This window comes from Brachyistius frenatus, unplaced genomic scaffold (genome assembly GCF_029030835.1).
Source record: "Brachyistius frenatus isolate BFR_SWC_R1_liver_20210118 unplaced genomic scaffold, ASM2903083v1 Contig_85, whole genome shotgun sequence".
Classification (NCBI taxonomy): Eukaryota; Metazoa; Chordata; class Actinopteri; family Embiotocidae; genus Brachyistius; species Brachyistius frenatus.
In genome coordinates, this window is record NW_027210684.1 from 1,622,089 (window position 1) to 1,640,200 (window position 18,112).

Sequence of the window (18,112 nt, forward strand, 5' to 3'; positions counted from 1 at the left end):
GATCGCACTATGGTTTTCGACCCGGTGTTGGATCCCATCTAGCTGACCTGCCCTTTCATCTTTCCCATATGGATGCAAAGACCCTTGAGTGTCGTTCTTTTCTCCCATCCACAACCGCACTTCCGAAGAATTATAATCAAATAATAAAATGTACATTCTTGTGAAATGGTCCTTTCAGCAGAAACATACTTTTACTTTTGATACTTATTTTGATACTCTGTTAATTATACTGTACAGTTAGTTTTCTCTTCAACCAAAAGCATTAACCTGCATGACCATTCTGCAGCTTGTAGACAAAATACTGGACGTAATCAGTATTCCTGCTACTAAACCTCAGCTCTTCATGGGTATTTTGAGGTTTACAGACTGGTTCTGTGTCAAGGAAAATAAATGTTTACCCTGAACAAGATTTCACAAACAGTCGGACATTTTTTTCCAGGGAAAATGTTTAATTTTTGTCATAGTGAACATGGTGAGTCCAGAGCTGCTGTGGCGATCAAAGCAGAGCGATGGGTCTCCGACACATGAAAACAAACACCTGCCATTCCAGCCGTGTTTGCTCGAGGCTGTGCCGAGGCTACTCAAAACTGGATATTTGAATAGAGGCTACTGACTGAAGGCTGGCACACAATCACAAAGCATCATTAGTACCTTACAAGATTAAAAGGGAAATTCCACTCAGTTTGGGAAACAGGACTGCTTTGGTCTGGACTTGACATGTTTCTGCTCACCGTTTTGGCTCAGAATACAATCATTGCAAAACATTTGGTCTGCAGCCCATACTTCATTCCTTTACATCATCACACTCATCACTGGGGGGAAAACTGCTCTGTCACAGGTTGCATTCTTTGCTTTATAAAGAATTTAAGACTCATTGCATGGTATGAAAACTATGTCAAAAAGGGGGTTTAATAACCTGTGATAAATATGACTCACAGCAAAGCTGTTAGACAGTGGGTTGTTTAGGACCAAAGGACTCTTAAACTGAGTGGGATTTCCTTGTAAGGCCGTGGCAGTGAAAAACAGCAGTATATTGTTGGAAGAGTTTTCAAGAAGCCAACACAGTTTTTGTTCAGCTGTTGGCAGCTGAGCATGTGTCGCAACCGGTCTGTGAAAGACACGCATCAGAACCTTTCTTCAGTGTCAACATTTAAAAAAATTGCATGAAATGGTCAGATTCAACATTTCAAGTGAGCTACCCAAAGCGTAAACATTCATTTTTAAATGTGAAGATCTGCATACAGTAACTACACAATGAAAGCAAGTCATCCTGACACGTCAACCCCTCCTGCAAGCACAGATAACTAAACCCAACCAAATCAAAACATTGCCATATTCCTAAACATTAACATTCTGGTTATGGAAATGCAGCTAAAACAATGTATAACACCTGCCTGTATCCGTTTCTGTTGCAGCTGTGCATTTGGAGCACACAGTTAAAAGTGCAGAGCTGGGATGGACTGCGTCACACTAAACACAAAGTGTTGCATGTAGGAAAGAAATCCACTTCTGCACAGCGTCATGGCTGCGAGGCCTGAAATGTCTGACTCTTCAGCTGACCAATGGTGACTTTAATTGCCCCCCCCTCCCCCTCCTTATATCTGGAAACACCCATAAAAAATATATTAAGAACAACAACAACAAAAAGATAAAATCTAAAATACATTTGCGATCACAGTGCAATAAATTCCAAGAAGATTCTCATCCAAAACAATTTCACCACTAACTCACGCATTGTTTAACACTGAGCCGAGATCAGCTGTTCAACCTGGGACCACGCTGTATCATCTGTTGATCATCAGTGCTGCACTCTAACTGTTCTCCAGCAGGTGGTGCCGTTAAACTGTATGATGGCAGAAACACAGACGTGGGGACTGAATGCACAACAAAATGGACCTGGTGTCTCTAAACCCCCTGGCTTTGTGAACAAGTAATATCACAACACTGACTACTACACAAGTAGTTGTTACCAATGCATATACAGTCAAGAATGACATGGATGTGGTCCGCCCATTTTAACTCCTTTTATAACAGGCTACTGTCAAGAAAGCGTAGAGGCCAGACTTTAAAGCATGGTGCAGAAATCGAATTGAAGTCTCCTCCAGTCCGATAACAACAAAAAACAGCTGCCTGGAGTTTGCGGTCGGGATAGAACGGTTTGGATACAGAACACTGACCTTTTAGTAAATGACTGAGTCTATGAAATACTTGCAGGTTTGTAACATCTTTAATATGAGGCTGAACTTTATTGCATCGTGGGCTTCAGTCTCACTACGCTCCTTCTTTTCCTGCCAGCCGGGAAACAACTCGCTGCATCGTGCTGTGACACACACACACACACACACACACACACACACACACACACACACACACACACTAAAATCTGCTGTGTCCACAACAGTGTCCGGACGTGGAGGGGATTTAATGACACACAACCTCCCACTTTTTATGGAACAAAGAGTTTGTGTTGCGCTTACTTTCAAATGACAACAATTAGCTTAAAAGGGTGAGTCTTCTGTATCTTTATTATTGTCAAGAAATCCCATAAAAAGCCCAAAACAGACAATGACGTAATTTGTGTGTCTTGAATATCAAGACACACTCTTGTCCAAAAGCATCAGTGAACCTCACTGTTGCCCTGGGCGAGCTGTTCCTTTACTAACACACACACACACACACACACACACACACACACACACACACACACACACACACACACACACACACACACACACACACACACACACACACACACACACACACACACACACACACCTTTATTTTGACTCTGTCCTACATATGTTCTGCTGCCAGAAACGCTTACTGGAGCACCAAAGTATATCAACTCACTGCTGAAAACTGTCCAACAAAACAGCTACAGTCGTTGATACTATCTTCCCTAGTGGGTGTTTTTTGGGGGTGAATAAATTGTTGCTTTCCTTATTGTTTTCCTCTGGATATCCAGCTTTTACGCACAGAGGGCGGCAGAGGGAAACAGCCTGGCAGGTCTTTAGTGTTTGATGCTACAGGCGAGGCCCAGAGACGCAACAGCCACAGCTGATATGTGGGATTCAAAGCAGAAAGCAATCAAAAGACAATGCGAGAGCGTTGAGGTACCTCTGACAGTCAGTATGCTATGTTGTGTCTCGCAACCAGAGGAGGTGGCTTGCTGGTCTGCCAGCTGTTTTGTTTAAACTCACTAGTCAGTATACAGATGTTTGAAAAGGTGACTGAGGACCACACAGCCTTCTTCCTGCAACCTGGTGCTTTGAAAAGTCTGCGCTCCTCTGAACCTGTGACATCAGATCACCCCCCCCCCCCCCAGCAGCAATGTGTCTCACACATCTCTGATTTGAATCTAAACCGCGCGGCTCAGAGGATGCAAACCGAGACGAGATAGGAGAAGAACCGTCCTCTCCGAACTGGAAGCTTAATGGTACTTGGTAGACTTCTGCTCTCAGTGCACTTCAGGGTGACCGTGGTCAGTCAGCGAAGACGACCTGGGTAAAGTCAATGACCTCAGAGTGGCGGGGGCTTGGGATGAACTACGGTTCAAAAGTCTGTCCCTCTTTTCCGTCTCTCCTCCAAAACCTCCCGCGATTCTCTCATCCTCGTTTGAATCACACGAGTCGGTGAAAAGAAGCATCCACTGCAACGTGATGAGAAAGTGAAAGTGTGTGAGCGGGCGGGAGCGGGGGAGGAGCTGCCGTTACCATATGTGGGATTCACAGTGAGTCATTTTGATGACGCCCACCCCTCCACCGAGCCGGCGGTAGTTCATTCCTCCGTACAACCTGGAAAAAGGGGACGAGTTAAAAAAAAAAATGTGCAAAAGAACAATGTGCTTCAAAGTAGACAGAGTTTCAAGATGTGAAGATGCCAGCAGGTGGAGGAAGTGGATTTAACTGCTGATTCTGTTTGTGGGAGCTTCTGTTACAAATAGTTTAGTCAGTCTGAACAGAAAGATGTTTCTGTACAGGCCGGATATGCTAATGAATCATTAAGAGTCATTTATTTAAGAGATTTGTTTTGTGTTTTGTACATTAAAACACCTCTTAAAACTTTGATGCAAACATTTTAACTTCTAATTTAAGCACAACAGAATATAGAATACGAATATATTTTTTTATTTTCTAGATAATAAATCCAATTTCAATGCTTTCAATTTTTCCAATATCAAAACAGGAAATTACAAATGCTGCTTCAAATGTATACCTCAAGTAAAGATTATGTAAATAAAAGCCAAATCAACATGCTAGTTTACAGATGATCCTATCAAATATTTTTCCTCCTATGGTTAATAATAATAATAATAATATCACAAATGATGTTTCAGACAGGCCCGCCTTAATAAAGAGGGGCTGTTTGTTTGTTCTTTTTTTAAATATGTCAGTTTCCCTCTTTTGCCAGTTTAGGAAGTTTGGTGTTGAGTGACTTAAAACATTTTTTTGCATAACTTTACATTCTAAATACATCAAAAACAATCAAAGCAGAGATCACTTTTTTTCCCCGTGAAATATCAGCTGATTCCCAGACTGTGCTAATTAACCGTTTTTATCTCTGTTCATTAAATAACATTGATGATAAAACAGACTGTGACGACACACAGGAGCCGTTTTGTTTGGCTGTAACAGAAGTTGGATAAGTGACACTTAGATGCTTGACAAATTGAACTATAAACACACCAACAAATAATCTGTCATTAAAAAATAACAACTTCCTTTTAGCTGCTGACTCTGCGACCACAGCAAATATACAGAGCTATTAATTTTGCTAACAGACAACTGCAGAAGACTTCTTGTGGCTCGGGTCTGTCTGACAGCAACTCAACATCCTGCTGGATGATATCGTTTATATCCGTTTATAATATGTTGCAATCCTGTGCTGTCTGTACATCTGCTGTGTGTTGTCCACCTCAGCTGGGCTCTAAAGTATCACTATCAGTGTGAATGTGGAAAATGATTTGGCCCCTCCTGTGATCAATTCTAAGGTTGGCAAAACACATAAGATACCATAAGATATTGTTATTAGCAAAAAGCAGTAGTGTAGATAACATTCAGTTGGAGCATCTTCATTCCCATTTTGCACTGTGACTGGTTTAACTGAGCAGTGAATCAGGTCATGTCAACTGCTGTTAGATTACATCCAGGGAGGAACTCGATAACGGGCAAAAACCAGCTTGTCTGGTGCTCTCTGCAGCGAGTGTCTGTACAAAGATTGGTAGTAAAGGGAAGACGTTCCACTTTGTAAAACCACTGCACAATCAACCTTTCTGTAGTTTCAACAACTCTAAGAGTGATGCTCACAAGCAAACAGCTACATTTAAGCGTATGGTGTGCGTGTGTATAATGTCACAGATAAATATTAATTTAACATTCAGGTGGACATGAGTACCATACAGCAGACTGTACTGTAATGTGTTGTGGCATTTACCTCCATGTGTTGGCGTCAGGGTCGTAGACTTCTATAGTTTTGAGATATGTTGTCCCATCGAAACCTCCTACTGCCATCAGCTGACCATTCACCACTGCGAGGCCCACCTACAGACACACACAGTTGCACTTCTGTCTCACACAAATTATATGATAAGCAATAGAATACTTTAATATCCACTATGGAAACTTAATATGACATGGGAAAAAAACAACATACGTTAAATGTAGCTCTAGCCCAACACACGTATACACACCCCGCTCCGTCTGGACGTCATGGCCACTACAGGAGACCATTGGTTGGTCCGGGGGTTGTATCGCTCTGCGCTGCTCAGTTCAGTCGTGTCGTCTCTCCCTCCGACAGAGTAGATCATGTCCTGATAGACGGCGCAGCCCAGGTGCTTTCTCCTGGTTCCCATCGGAGACACGGTGTGCCAGCGGTTTTCTTGAGGGTTGTAGCGTTCCACTGAGGGATGATGAGGAAGATGGAAAGTACAATAGTATTGTTTCAAATTTGCAATGAATGTTCCAGCCACTGCATTATGGATCAAAAACCGGAAACTGGATAACATTCTGTTGAGTCCAATTTGGCAAGCTAAAAGCAGAGAGCTACTCAGTCTTTCAAGGTATTGCACATGTTTTTAAGTCTCCATTTATGTGTTCACTCTACACAGACATAGAAATGCATTAGCGAACCTAAGGACACCTTTCTTGTTATTCCAAAACATCCTTCCTGTTAGTTGTGGGTTCGTTTAACTTAGTATGTACACGTGACTCGGTACCACACCTGTATTTAATGGGGACGTCCCATCAGAGCCTCCTACGGCATACAGGAATCCTCCCAGCACAGCAACAGCGACACCCAGTCGCCTGGTGCTCATGGAGGCCACACGAGTCCATTTGTTCTCTTTAGGATCATATCTGGAGGACAGGAAGGTCGGCATTCTGTTACACTGAGCTGGTACAATAAGTATGTTCCCATCAAAATACCTAACACTACCAATTGTTGGCTGCCAAAGCCAAAGTTGATTGTATCAGGTTTCCGTTTGGTTTCATTTTAATAAAAGACTTTTATTTAAACATGTACAGTTTAATATACACACAATAATTCAGTGTGATACCTTTCTACAATGTTGAGGCAGGAAACTCCATCCTGTCCTCCCACAGCATACAGATATCCACCCAGCACAGCAACGCCCACGCTGGTACGACAAGTGCTGGTGGGGGCCACATCGCTGCTCCACTGGTTGGTCTTAGGATCATATCTGGAGACGAGAAAAACATTGAAACTTAATTTGTAGTTTCAGAAATGCGAACCGTTCAGTCAAACAGACGCACGTAGAGAACAATAAATATCCTAAAGAGAAAGCTTGAGAAATCTTGGCTGACCTCTCCACCGAGTTGAGATACGACGAGCCGTCATGACCTCCAACCGCGTACAGCAAGTCATCCAGGACACTGACGCCGACTCCACACCGCCGCTTACTCATCGACGCCACCATCCGCCACTCGTTGGTCTGCGGATCGTAGCGCTCCACGCTGGAAATGGCGTCTCCGCTGCACCAACCACCAACTGCAGGGAAAGGAGGGCGAGGGTCAATGGAGTGGAGGGACTTTGTATAATCTTGTACCCTGGTAGTCGAGTCTACATAGTACTATAATGCACTGGTACAGATTTAAAAAAATATTTGATGCAGCAGGAAAAGATGATTGACCTGCAAAAAGAACCTCTCCACAGCGGATGGGTTTCCTGGGCCGGGTTCTGGGGCCCTGCATCAGCGGCCTCTCCTGTGGCAGCAGCAGGTAGTTTTTTGCCTCATCAACCAGGTCTCTGAAACATAACAAAAAAAAGGTAAGTGATATATACACAGTATGCTGCCAACGAAAAATCTGTAATATAGCCACTGCATCTCTGTTCAGATCAAACGAAAAAGTAGAAATTATAACTGATTGGGAAACCAGAACATTCCTACATCTAGATCTGCACCAGTAGCATCTTTTCCAGCCAAAAACATTGCATGTTTGACAACTTTTAACTTCCAAAAACCGCTCCCACCTGCACTCCTCGTCACTCTTTATCAGAGGATCTGAACCCACAGTGCCCACCAGGAACTTGGGGCTGAGCAGTGGCAGGCGGACGTGCTGCAGGACCTGTAGAACACACAGCCTCCAGTCAAAATGTATTCAAAGGGCATCAGCATGCGAGACTAGCCATATAATACTTAGATTATCAAGAAACAAGAGATACAACAAGACATAACATATTAATCTGGCACCAAACCTGGGGGAGCTGAGGTCTGCGTTCCTGGATGCTGTATTTCACCCAGGCCATCACTGCGTTAAAAACCTGCTCTTCACTGCGCACGTTCAGCTCGTCGCTGGAGATGATGTCAATCAGCTGATTGGCGGGCAGCAGCATGAACTCCTCACTTTCCATTACCTTCGACAGTAGAGTACAACAGCAAGTCACAGAGAGGACAGTATGTTCACGGTCTACGGCGATCAGTCAGCACATTCATTCTCCCAACGTCGACATCTTGGCAGGTCAGAATGACAGTTGTATCCTTCATAGTTTTGCCTGTTGGCTTGTTGTAGCAGGAGAGAACAGATGCAGATGAGAAAATGAAAACCACTGCGCTGAGATCGCTCCAGGATCCTTGTTCTCGGCAGTTTGGCTTACTGACATACTTCATGGAACTAGTGACATACTTCATAGAACTAGTGAGATACTTCATGGAACTAGTGAGATACTTCATGGAACTAGTGAGATACTTCATGGAACCAGTGAGATACTTCATAGAACCAGTGAGATACTTCATAGAACTAGTGAGATACTTCATAGAACTAGTGAGATACTTCATAGAACTAGTGAGATACTTCATGGAACTCGTGAGATACTTCATAGAACTAGTGATACTTCATAGAACGTAAGATACTTCATAGAACTAGTGATACTTCATAGAACGTAAGATACTTCATAGAACTAGTGATACTTCATAGAACGTAAGATACTTCATAGAACTAGTGATACTTCATAGAACGTAAGATACTTCATAGAACTAGTGAGATACTTCATAGAACTAGTGAGATACTTCATGGAACTAGTGAGATACTTCATAGAACTAGTGAGATACTTCATAGAACTAGTGAGATACTTCATGGAACTAGTGAGATACTTCATGGAACTAGTGAGATACTTCATGGACCTCATAGTGAGATACTTCATGGAACTAGTGAGATACTTCATGGAACTAGTGAGATACTTCATGGAACCAGTGAGATACTTCATAGAACTAGTGAGATACTTCATAGAACTAGTGAGATACTTCATGGAACTAGTGAGATACTTCATGGAACTAGTGAGATACTTCATGGAACTAGTGAGATACTTCATGGAACTAGTGAGATACTTCATGGAACTAGTGAGATACTTCATGGAACTAAGTCATTGCTGACAAACTTTGCCTCACTTGTGCTTTTTCTGCTGTGAAAAGTCAAAATGTCTGCACTGAAACAGATGTGTGACTGAAGTGAAAAATGGAGTTACATTCACCACCAGATGTAGTGGTTTAACCTGCTGAGATTAGCTGTTGGCAGGTAAAGTCAGCCCTTCTTGTTCCTCTCAATAAACAAAACAGATCAGCTGCTCAAACACCCTGAACGCTGATAAACTTTCACAGAGTTGATTTCAGATTGCGGCTGCTGACCAGCACGTCTCTTCACTGTGCTTTTATGGACATTAACATTCAAGCCATCACAGCTCCATTTTGTGTTGCATACGAGTACGTTTATGTAATAAAATAAATATGTTTAACTGCAAAAAAAAAAAAAAAAAATCATAATAGGTGCAATTTAGAAAGAACACAATCTTAACTTCTGCATTTAAACATAGCGGAACCTGAAGGGACCAGAGCGACTTTTTTATTAATTACGGTAATTTCCTATACCAGATGTCAAAACCCAATTATGTAGTCTGTGCTGGAAATGATGGGTGTTGAACATTTTTCTCCCATCAAATTTGCAACAACTCCTTGTGACACTGCTGTAAGTAATCCCATTTTGTTTTCTTTGTCTGAAGACACTCACGCACAGACACATCACACGCAGATGACTTCCGGCAGAGAGAAATCTTTAGAGTTGCTTAGTTCAAGAAATAAACACGTAATTTTTTTGGGGACATATAGGAGCATCAGAGAAAAGTCATCTGGTTTGGTTTAAGTCGTTAGAAAATGTAAACACGACCAAACTTTTTAAACTAAGAAAATGATAAAAGGTATATGTTGTTAAACCATAACAGGAGAAGGAGGAACTGCAAGAGAAAGTTCCTTGAAGGTCCCATAGAGAAACAAAGTCACTGAGCGCTGCTCTTTAAATAAGGCGTTCTAATGCAAGTTCTAATGGGGCGAATCTATCTACGACCTATGAAAACACTGTGGCTCACTGACGCTGCGTAAAGATGGCAAACTTAATGCATTTAATACAAATAATGATTCATTTGACTGTAGCATGTCTGCTGAATAGGAGATCAAATATAATTCTAACGTGAATTAAATCAATCAGGTGTTACACTCCTATCTGCAACAATCCTTAACATTATGCATACAGAGCAGATCCTCTGCCTTTCTGTTTGACATTTATTCTGAAAAGCAACTCACTGTGAAACTCTTCTACAGTGGGTACGGAAAGTATTCAGACCAGATTTTGCTAAAATCAAAAAAGTTCATTTTATTTCTCATTAATGTACACTTAGCACCCCATGTTGACAGAAAAAAACAGAAATGTAGAAATTTGTGCAAATGTATTAAAAAAGAAAACCTGAAATATCACATGGTCATAAGTATTCAGACCCTTTGCTGTGACACTCATATTTAACTCACATGCTGTCCATTTCTTCTGATCCTCCTTGAGATGGTTCTACTCCTTCATTGGAGTCCAGCTGTGTTTAATTAAACTGATTGGACTTGATTAGGAAAGGCACACACCTGTCTATATAAGACCTTACAGCTCACAGTGCATGTCAGAGCAAATGAGAATCATGAGGTCGAAGGAACTGTCCAAGGAGCTCAGAGACAGAGTTGTGGCAAGGCACAGATCTGGCCAAGGTTACTAAATAATTTCTGCAGCACTCAATGTTCCTAAGAGCACAGTGGCCTCCATAATCCTTAAATGGAAGAAGTTTGGGACGACCAGAACTCTTCCTAGACCTGGCCGTCCAGCCAAACTGAGCAATCGTGGGAGAAGAGCCTTGGTGAGAGAGGTAGAGAAGAACCCAAAGATCACTGTGGCTGAGCTCCAGAGATGCAGTAGGGAGATGGGAGAAAGTTCCACAAAGTCAACTATCACTGCAGCCCTCCACCAGTCGGGGCTTTATGGCAGAGTGGCCCGACGGAAGCCTCTCCTCAGTGCAAGACATATGAAAGCCCGCATAGAGTTTGACAAAAAACACATGAAGGACTCCCAGACTATGAGAAATAAGATTCTCTGGTCTGATGAGACCAAGATTGAACTTTTTGGCGTTAATTCTAAGCGGTATGTGTGGAGAAAACCAGGCACTGCTCATCACCTGCCCAATACAATCCCAACAGTGAAACATGGTGGTGGCAGCATCATGCTATGGGGGTGTTTTTCAGCTGCAGGGACAGGACGACCGGTTGCAATTGAAGGAAAGATGAATGCGGCCAAGTACAGAGATATCCTGGAAGAAAACCTCTTCCAGAGTGCTCTGGACCTCAGACTGGGCCGAAGGTTCACCTTCCAACAAGACAATGACCTTAAGCACACAGCTAAAATAACAAAGGAGTGGCTTCGGAACAACTCTGTGACCATTCTTGACTGGCCCAGCCAGAGCCCTGACCTAAACCCAATGGAGCATCTCTGGAGAGACCTGAAAATGTCTGTCCACCAACGTTCACCATCCAACCTGACGGAACTGGAGAGGATCTGCAAGGAAGAATGGCAGAGGATCCCCAAATCCAGGTGTGAAAAGCTTGTTGCATCATTCCCAAGAAGACTCATGGCTGTACCAGCTCAAAAGGGTGCTTCTACTCAATACTGAGCAAAGGGTCTGAATACTTATGACCATGTGATATTTCAGTTTTTCTTTTTTAATAAATTTGCACAAATTTCTACATTTCTGTTTTTTTCTGTCAAGATGGGGTGCTGAGTGTACATTAATGAGAAATAAAATGAACTTTTTTGATTTTAGCAAATGGCTGCAATGAAACAAAGAGTGAAACATTTAAAGGGGTCTGGATACTTTCCGTACCCACTGTAAATGTGCTGCTGTGACAGCTGCTCTACTCTGTGCTGTGAACCCCCCCCCCCCAAAAAAAAAAAAGCTCCCGCGTGTTTGTCACATGTTTAACATCATGACTGAAGTTTAGCATCATGAGTCAACAGACTGCCTGGACTTTTTTATTTCCCATATTAACAATCCCTCGTCAAGCGCTAACACCAAACACAGAATCACACCAACAACTGTATTAGTTACAATGTGCTCACATCCTGAGGCTTGGAAAAAGGGAAGGTCAACAGAACAGGAGACGATGCAGAAAACAAACTCAACTTTGCTGATTGTATAACACTGTATGTAAACAGACACATGCTCTATTCCACATGCCTTCAATAAGGAGCACCGAGTTGTACACACACTACTGATATTCCTGATGAAACCATACAGCTCTGCCAGCAGTGTGGAGGGAAATTTAACCTCACAGCAATGCCCTGTCTTTATATGCAAATAGAACTTTGACTAAATATGAAATCTGCGAGTCAAAATTTGTTTGCGTGTGCAACCCACATTAGTTTTACCAGCAACTAAAGGGTTAACTCAAACATGCAATACCATGCAGTTTTTGAGGAGCTTTATTTATTTGATCGTTAACCAGACCGACTCCGAAGGAAAAAGTTTCTTTAAGTCTGAGAAGAATCTCCGGTGAGTGACGAATGCGTCGCTAACAGTTAGCTGTTGCTGTAGAGCTACAAAGGAGGACAGTTGTTTAGTTGGGCTAAAGATACCGATCAGGAGAGAAGAGAACAAAACCAGTCAGAGATAAATATTAAGTTGTTGATGAATATTATTTTACGTGGTTGATATCTGCGATTGTGGAGCTACATGTGACCGACGGGGCTATCTAAGCGCTAGCTAAGCGCTGGGGATTAATGCCTCGGGACCTGTTGAACCGAGCGGGAACGATGACGCCATTTTCTTGTTTTAGCGCCAGAAGTAAACGGTCAGATTGAGAACAGTGTTGAGTGTGTTGCTTAGTAACTGTGGACGTTTAAATAATGTCTGTTAGGTAGAAGTGACAGATGTCACTGAGACATGAGGACATGTGTGTGTGAAATATGTTGGTATGTTAATATTGACCATAGTGAATATTTATATATATATATATATATATATATATATATATATATATATATGTGTGTGTGTGTACTATTTTACTGGTCATTTACTGTTACACCAACAACAGAGTTTATAAATTATAGTACTGACGTCGTATTCAATTCTGCTGCATGCAGATTGTTTTTTTTGTTGTTGTTTGGATCTGTGATGGAGACAGCGATCCCCAGAAACCTCCACAGAGCTGGAGCTGAGTGACCCTGTGATCCCTGATCATCTTCTCTGTGAGTGAAGCTGCATTTGGTCTTCTTGGATTCTCCTGCCGGAGCACCGACAAGCAAGAAGATTCAGATAAGAGTTAGTCTGAGAGCCTCCAGACTTAAACTACCTGGGTAGTAGACTGAAAGACAAGAGACTGAAACTGACTGACTGTGAGAGAAATACCGGTATTGGGGTTATTATTTGAATTTGTTATTTTTCTTTTATGTTGTTCCCTTGATTTTCTTTGTGTTAATAACTATAATAAATTGCAGTTCAGTTCCTTGTTTTAAACTGCAAACATTTGCCGTGTTTCATTCACTCCCAGAGCGACCTAAAGACAGTCCTAAACTAAAACACAGGAGATCTACTGTGTTCCATAGATACTACACGTGCATAGTTTTAAAAGTGTTTTTTTTAATCTATGTGCGTACCTCCTGAAAATTGTGCTGGGTGAACTTGTCAGCAATGCGGAGCAACTCTCGGCAGGAGTGTGTGTCTGCGAAGGCCCGGATGCCCAGACAGTTGGATGGATCCAGCTGCCTCTTGAGGAACTCGCAGCAGGCCTCCTGGATTTCAGCCAGCTGGAGAAGGCAGGCTGCAGGGAGCAGCGTCTGGACGTTCCCTTCCTCTACAGTCACCTGGGAGGGCGGAGGACAGGACAGCAGAGACTCTTTGACGTGTGCAGCATTTATAGTTTTGACATGAAGTTTCCAGCAGTAAGAAGTTTAAGAAAGAGATGTGGTCTGTGCAGTCCCTCCATTCTCACTCAAGGAAACCCTGCAGCTCCTTCTCAGTCTCCATGAAGTATTTGAAATTGTTCTTTGGATTTTTTTTTTTAGAAGACCTCACTGTCCTCTGACGGACATGGTAAAGTGTTATATCCCTCTCCTGATTGGTATTTTTTAAGGACTTTACCATCGATTTGTTTGTAGAGTTCTTTTGTTTTCCAGGATATTGACTGAATATCGGTTCAGATATTAACCTCAAATCATTGTTATCGCCATTCAGCATTTGCAACCAAAACAACTGGCAACTAGGGAGGTTTTTTTGTACTTCAGATGAAGACTAAACTATGTGTATCTGAGTTTAGATCAATTTGTAAAGATTTGTTTCTACTCAGACATTCTTCCTGCTCATCCCTGCCAAATATTCCTAATTACTTCCACTATAATTCTAGTTTAGGGATGCAACTATGTTCATTATCAATTAATCTCAATTAATCATTTGGTCTGTAAAACATCAAGAAGCAGTCCAAAATATGTATTACATGTTTCCTTAAATCCAATGCAACATCACACATGCCTTGCAATGTCTGACCAATAGCACAGAACTAAAACATCTTTGATTAATTATGAAGCAAAACAAGAAAAAAAAAAATCAGCCAATTCTCAAATTTGAGAACCTAAAATTAATCAAATATTTGGCACTTTTGCTTTAAAATTGTTTACAATTTTCAAAATAGTTTCCAGTGAATTATGCCTCAATCCACTAATTGCTGCAGCTTTGTTTAATTTTGTAAAACAACCAAAAATTAATTCAATGTCAAAGTCAAACTAAGGTGAATTTCTTTGAGGCAAAGTTTATCCAGCCTGATGACCAAGGTCATGAATGCAGACAAGATTAAATACATCTCAACTTTTTAAAAAGCCCCTTCCCTTGATAGTGTTCATTCACAACAGCCCTCGACGACTGAAGCAGACCCACATTTTGAGTCATCTTCAGTAGCTGTTGTGTTTCCCATTTTGAGGAGATATTAACATGATATTTAGCTTCAGTTTATGACTGCATGTTTGTGGTGCATACTGTTATGTATCCTAATCGAATGCTCCTATTCCTACCTGGGAGGTGTAGGCAAAGTCGATAAGCAGCTCCATGGCTCTCTCGTCGATGTCGCGGATGACCACTTCAGTCTGCCTGCTCTCTGCCAGCTCTCCAGTAAACATCGCCCTGTGGAGAACATGGAGATCCGGATTCAGTTCATCTTCCACCTGATTACTGCCTTTCAATTTAAATATAATGGCCTTTTTTCTATCCACAGGGGGTTACTGCGTACCTGAAGTAGGGGCTGCATGCGGACAGGATCACGCGATGAGCATAAATCTTCTTGGCACCCACCACCAGCACCACGTCGCAGAGCTCCCGGTGTTTTCTCAGCAGGTTGATCACCTCCAGGGTCTGCCGCGGGTGTTTGTCGGAGACGTAGGGCATGCGTGCAGGCTGGGGGACCCCTTCAGGGAGCTTGTTGGGGTCCCCCAGAGTACAACGGCTGGTGATGTCCATTCCAGTGGCGTCTTGGCGTGCGCTGGTGGCCCTTCACAATAACCAGATGGACAATCATTTAAATCAGTAAATATCTATTTGACAGCTTAATAACTCATTTTGCTCAGTAGTTAAAGGGCAAATCCACACTAACAATATAATTCAATTCATTTTATTTATTGTGTAAAAATCTCTGTAGAACATGGTTCCAAGTTGGAAAAATAGAGGAAATATTAAAACAAAAAGTTCAAAACAAACACAAAGAACAACCTCATTTATAGCCAACTAGTTAATTTTTACAAGTAAATCTCTTCCTTGATAAATCAGGTGTGCTCACCTTCCCCACTGCTCTACGTGCATTACTATGCTTCTCTTTGGACTTCCTGCTTCTCAAGCAGTGTCGACGCTTTTCTGCTTGCTCTCGCATTTTTCTGCTTTTATTTCTCTTTCTCTTTTGTGATAATCTATGAGGAGCCGCTTCTGGAAAACTCCAGATTACTCTTACTTTTTATTTTTGAAGTTTGAGTAAGCGATTGCCATTTTTCAAAATTTGTTATGACCTCTTCATTACTACGGGAGCAAAGCCTCCCAACAGCACGGTGGCTAGCTAAGGCTAATTAGCAGCTAAGCTAAAGCTAAGTAGCAGCAAGATGTCTCCCTTCTCCACGGACGACTACCACAAACTCCTGCAGAAGATTGCAGTCCTGGAAACAAAAATCCATTGACTAGAAGTGAACGTAGAGGTAATTGACTGTGTGGGAATGATACTACTTTACTATGGACTCAAAACATTGGACAAGAGCAATCTAAGACACAGCTAAGTAGCACCACCAGGGCTACCAAGAAACAGGAGGGCTGTGTAGCAGATAATACATCTTCAAATGATAGTCCTCCCTGGAACTCTCGGTGCAAAGCCGAAGAGTAAATCATACCCTCAGGATGTGGGAGGGCGACTAACAGGCAGAGCCCAGCGCCCTGAGATCTGTGATGCGACTGGCTGGTCTGCACTACCACACAGGCAGAACACCTCCTCAACCCCTGTACTTGGCAAGACACAGCTAAGGACAGCTGCAAAAAGTAAAACCAGCACACACAAAAACCCCTCCACAACAACCAAGCCTACAACTTGAAAACAGATTTGCTCCATTATCGCAGGATCCTAAATCTCTATCTGATGAGCTGGATAAGCAGCTATCTTCTCAAAGCAGGTTAAGAACTGAGAGTAAATCTGAACATAAAAGGCCACAGGGAAAGCTAATGACTGGGCCTGAGACTGATTGTGGGTGACTTTGCTGTAAAAGAAGTCAGAAGGATGTGCAGCAAGAATACCAAAATACTCTGCTTTTCTGAATGAAATGGTCTCGGACATGAGACAAAATCCTGGACATCGTGGTTGAACTTCCAACGGTGAAAAACATCATGGCGCATACAGGAAGCTGTGATGTTGTGAAACAACAGTCTGAAGTTCTGAAGCGAGACTTTATTGATCTGTTAAACACAGTCAGCTCTGTCAGTGCTGAGGTGTTTATCAGTGGCCCTTTCCCACCAGTCAGAGGAGGAGATGAAAGATTCAGCAGGCTGTTTGCACTGAACAAATGGTTGTCAACTGCATGTACTGTTCATTCAGTGCATCTTATCAACAATTTCTGCCTTTTCTGGGAGCGCAGACATCTTTTTAAGGCAGATGGAGTTTGCCTGAACAAGTCAGGGGTAAAATGATGTACTTGTAACCGATTTTATTTCCTGCATCACCCATTTGTTCCCGCTGCCGAGGACAAGAGACAAGAGGAGTCTAAACAAGACCAGTCCGCATTGCCGTAGAGACCTTCAGGGAAAGATGCCCCCGCCTAAGGAGAGCTAAGAGGAGGAGTCTCCTTCCTCTGATCACCCACCTTCTCCCTCCCTCCCTCCGAGAGCACCTACTTCCATCCTCCTGACTCCACCCAGGTCCCCCTCACCCCCTCACTCCCTCCCTCCCTCACCTTATTTGCTCCCGTCGACAGGCTAACAAACCCTCCAGTGTCAGTAGCTGCTGAGCTCCAATCCACTTGGGCATGCAATCAATTTGCCACCTTTTTTACTGACAAAATTCAGAACATTAGACAAGCAGTAAGTGCCTCCACACCAACCACAGGATATGTGTTGTCCCCGTCTCTCAATAATATCCACTCAAATATCATGGCACAATTTCATTCAATCAACCATGGAGGCATTGAAGACATTATACAACATCTTAAGTCCTCCTCCTGCTGCTTGGATATTATACCAACACACTTTTTCAAAAATATTTCTAACTGCATGACTACTGATCTCTTACAAATTGTAAACGCATCCCTTCTCTCAGGTGTCCTGCCACAGGCCCTAAAAACTGCAATTATTAAACCACTCCTAAAAAAAAGGCTAATTTAGTCACCGCAACAATGAGAAATTATAGGCCCATATTAAACCTCCCAGTTTTAAGTACAATAATTGAAAAAGCTGTTTTTCAACCGCTGAACAACTTCTTGGCCATACATAATTGTTTCGAATGTCTTCCAGTCAGGCTTTCGACAGCACCACAGTACTGAAACTGCTCTTGTTAAGGTTTTCAACGACATCCACTTAAACACAGACAATGGCAGAATTTCAGTCACTGGATCTCAGTGCTGCATTTGACACTGTTGACCATGATATACTACTAGACAGACTAGAAAACTGGGCAGGACTTTCTGGCACTAAACTGGGTTGAATCCTACTAGAAGGACCGAGAATACTTTGTGTCTGTAGATAATTACATATTAGAGCAGACTAAAAGGACATGTGGTGTTCCCCAAGG

General features: G+C 42.4%; 1 protein-coding gene across 2 annotated transcripts in view; it reads right to left on the bottom strand.

Annotated features, from left to right (window-relative positions):
• Window positions 1–706: 706 nt before the first annotated feature.
• Window positions 707–18,112, bottom strand: part of klhl20 (kelch-like family member 20) — a 61,822-nt gene continuing 44,416 nt past the window's right edge. For both annotated transcript variants that reach the window (XM_069709779.1, XM_069709778.1), the window contains exons 3-14: window positions 15,092–15,349; window positions 14,877–14,985; window positions 13,470–13,676; window positions 7,714–7,872; window positions 7,489–7,583; window positions 7,148–7,263; window positions 6,822–7,005; window positions 6,554–6,697; window positions 6,220–6,353; window positions 5,690–5,898; window positions 5,434–5,540; window positions 707–3,794 (exon numbers count right to left, since the gene is read on the bottom strand). In XM_069709779.1, coding sequence (XP_069565880.1) covers window positions 3,710–3,794; window positions 5,434–5,540; window positions 5,690–5,898; window positions 6,220–6,353; window positions 6,554–6,697; window positions 6,822–7,005; window positions 7,148–7,263; window positions 7,489–7,583; window positions 7,714–7,872; window positions 13,470–13,676; window positions 14,877–14,985; window positions 15,092–15,349 — 1,807 coding nt within the window. In that variant the 3' untranslated portion in view covers window positions 707–3,709. The remainder of the gene's footprint in view (window positions 3,795–5,433; window positions 5,541–5,689; window positions 5,899–6,219; window positions 6,354–6,553; window positions 6,698–6,821; window positions 7,006–7,147; window positions 7,264–7,488; window positions 7,584–7,713; window positions 7,873–13,469; window positions 13,677–14,876; window positions 14,986–15,091; window positions 15,350–18,112) is intronic.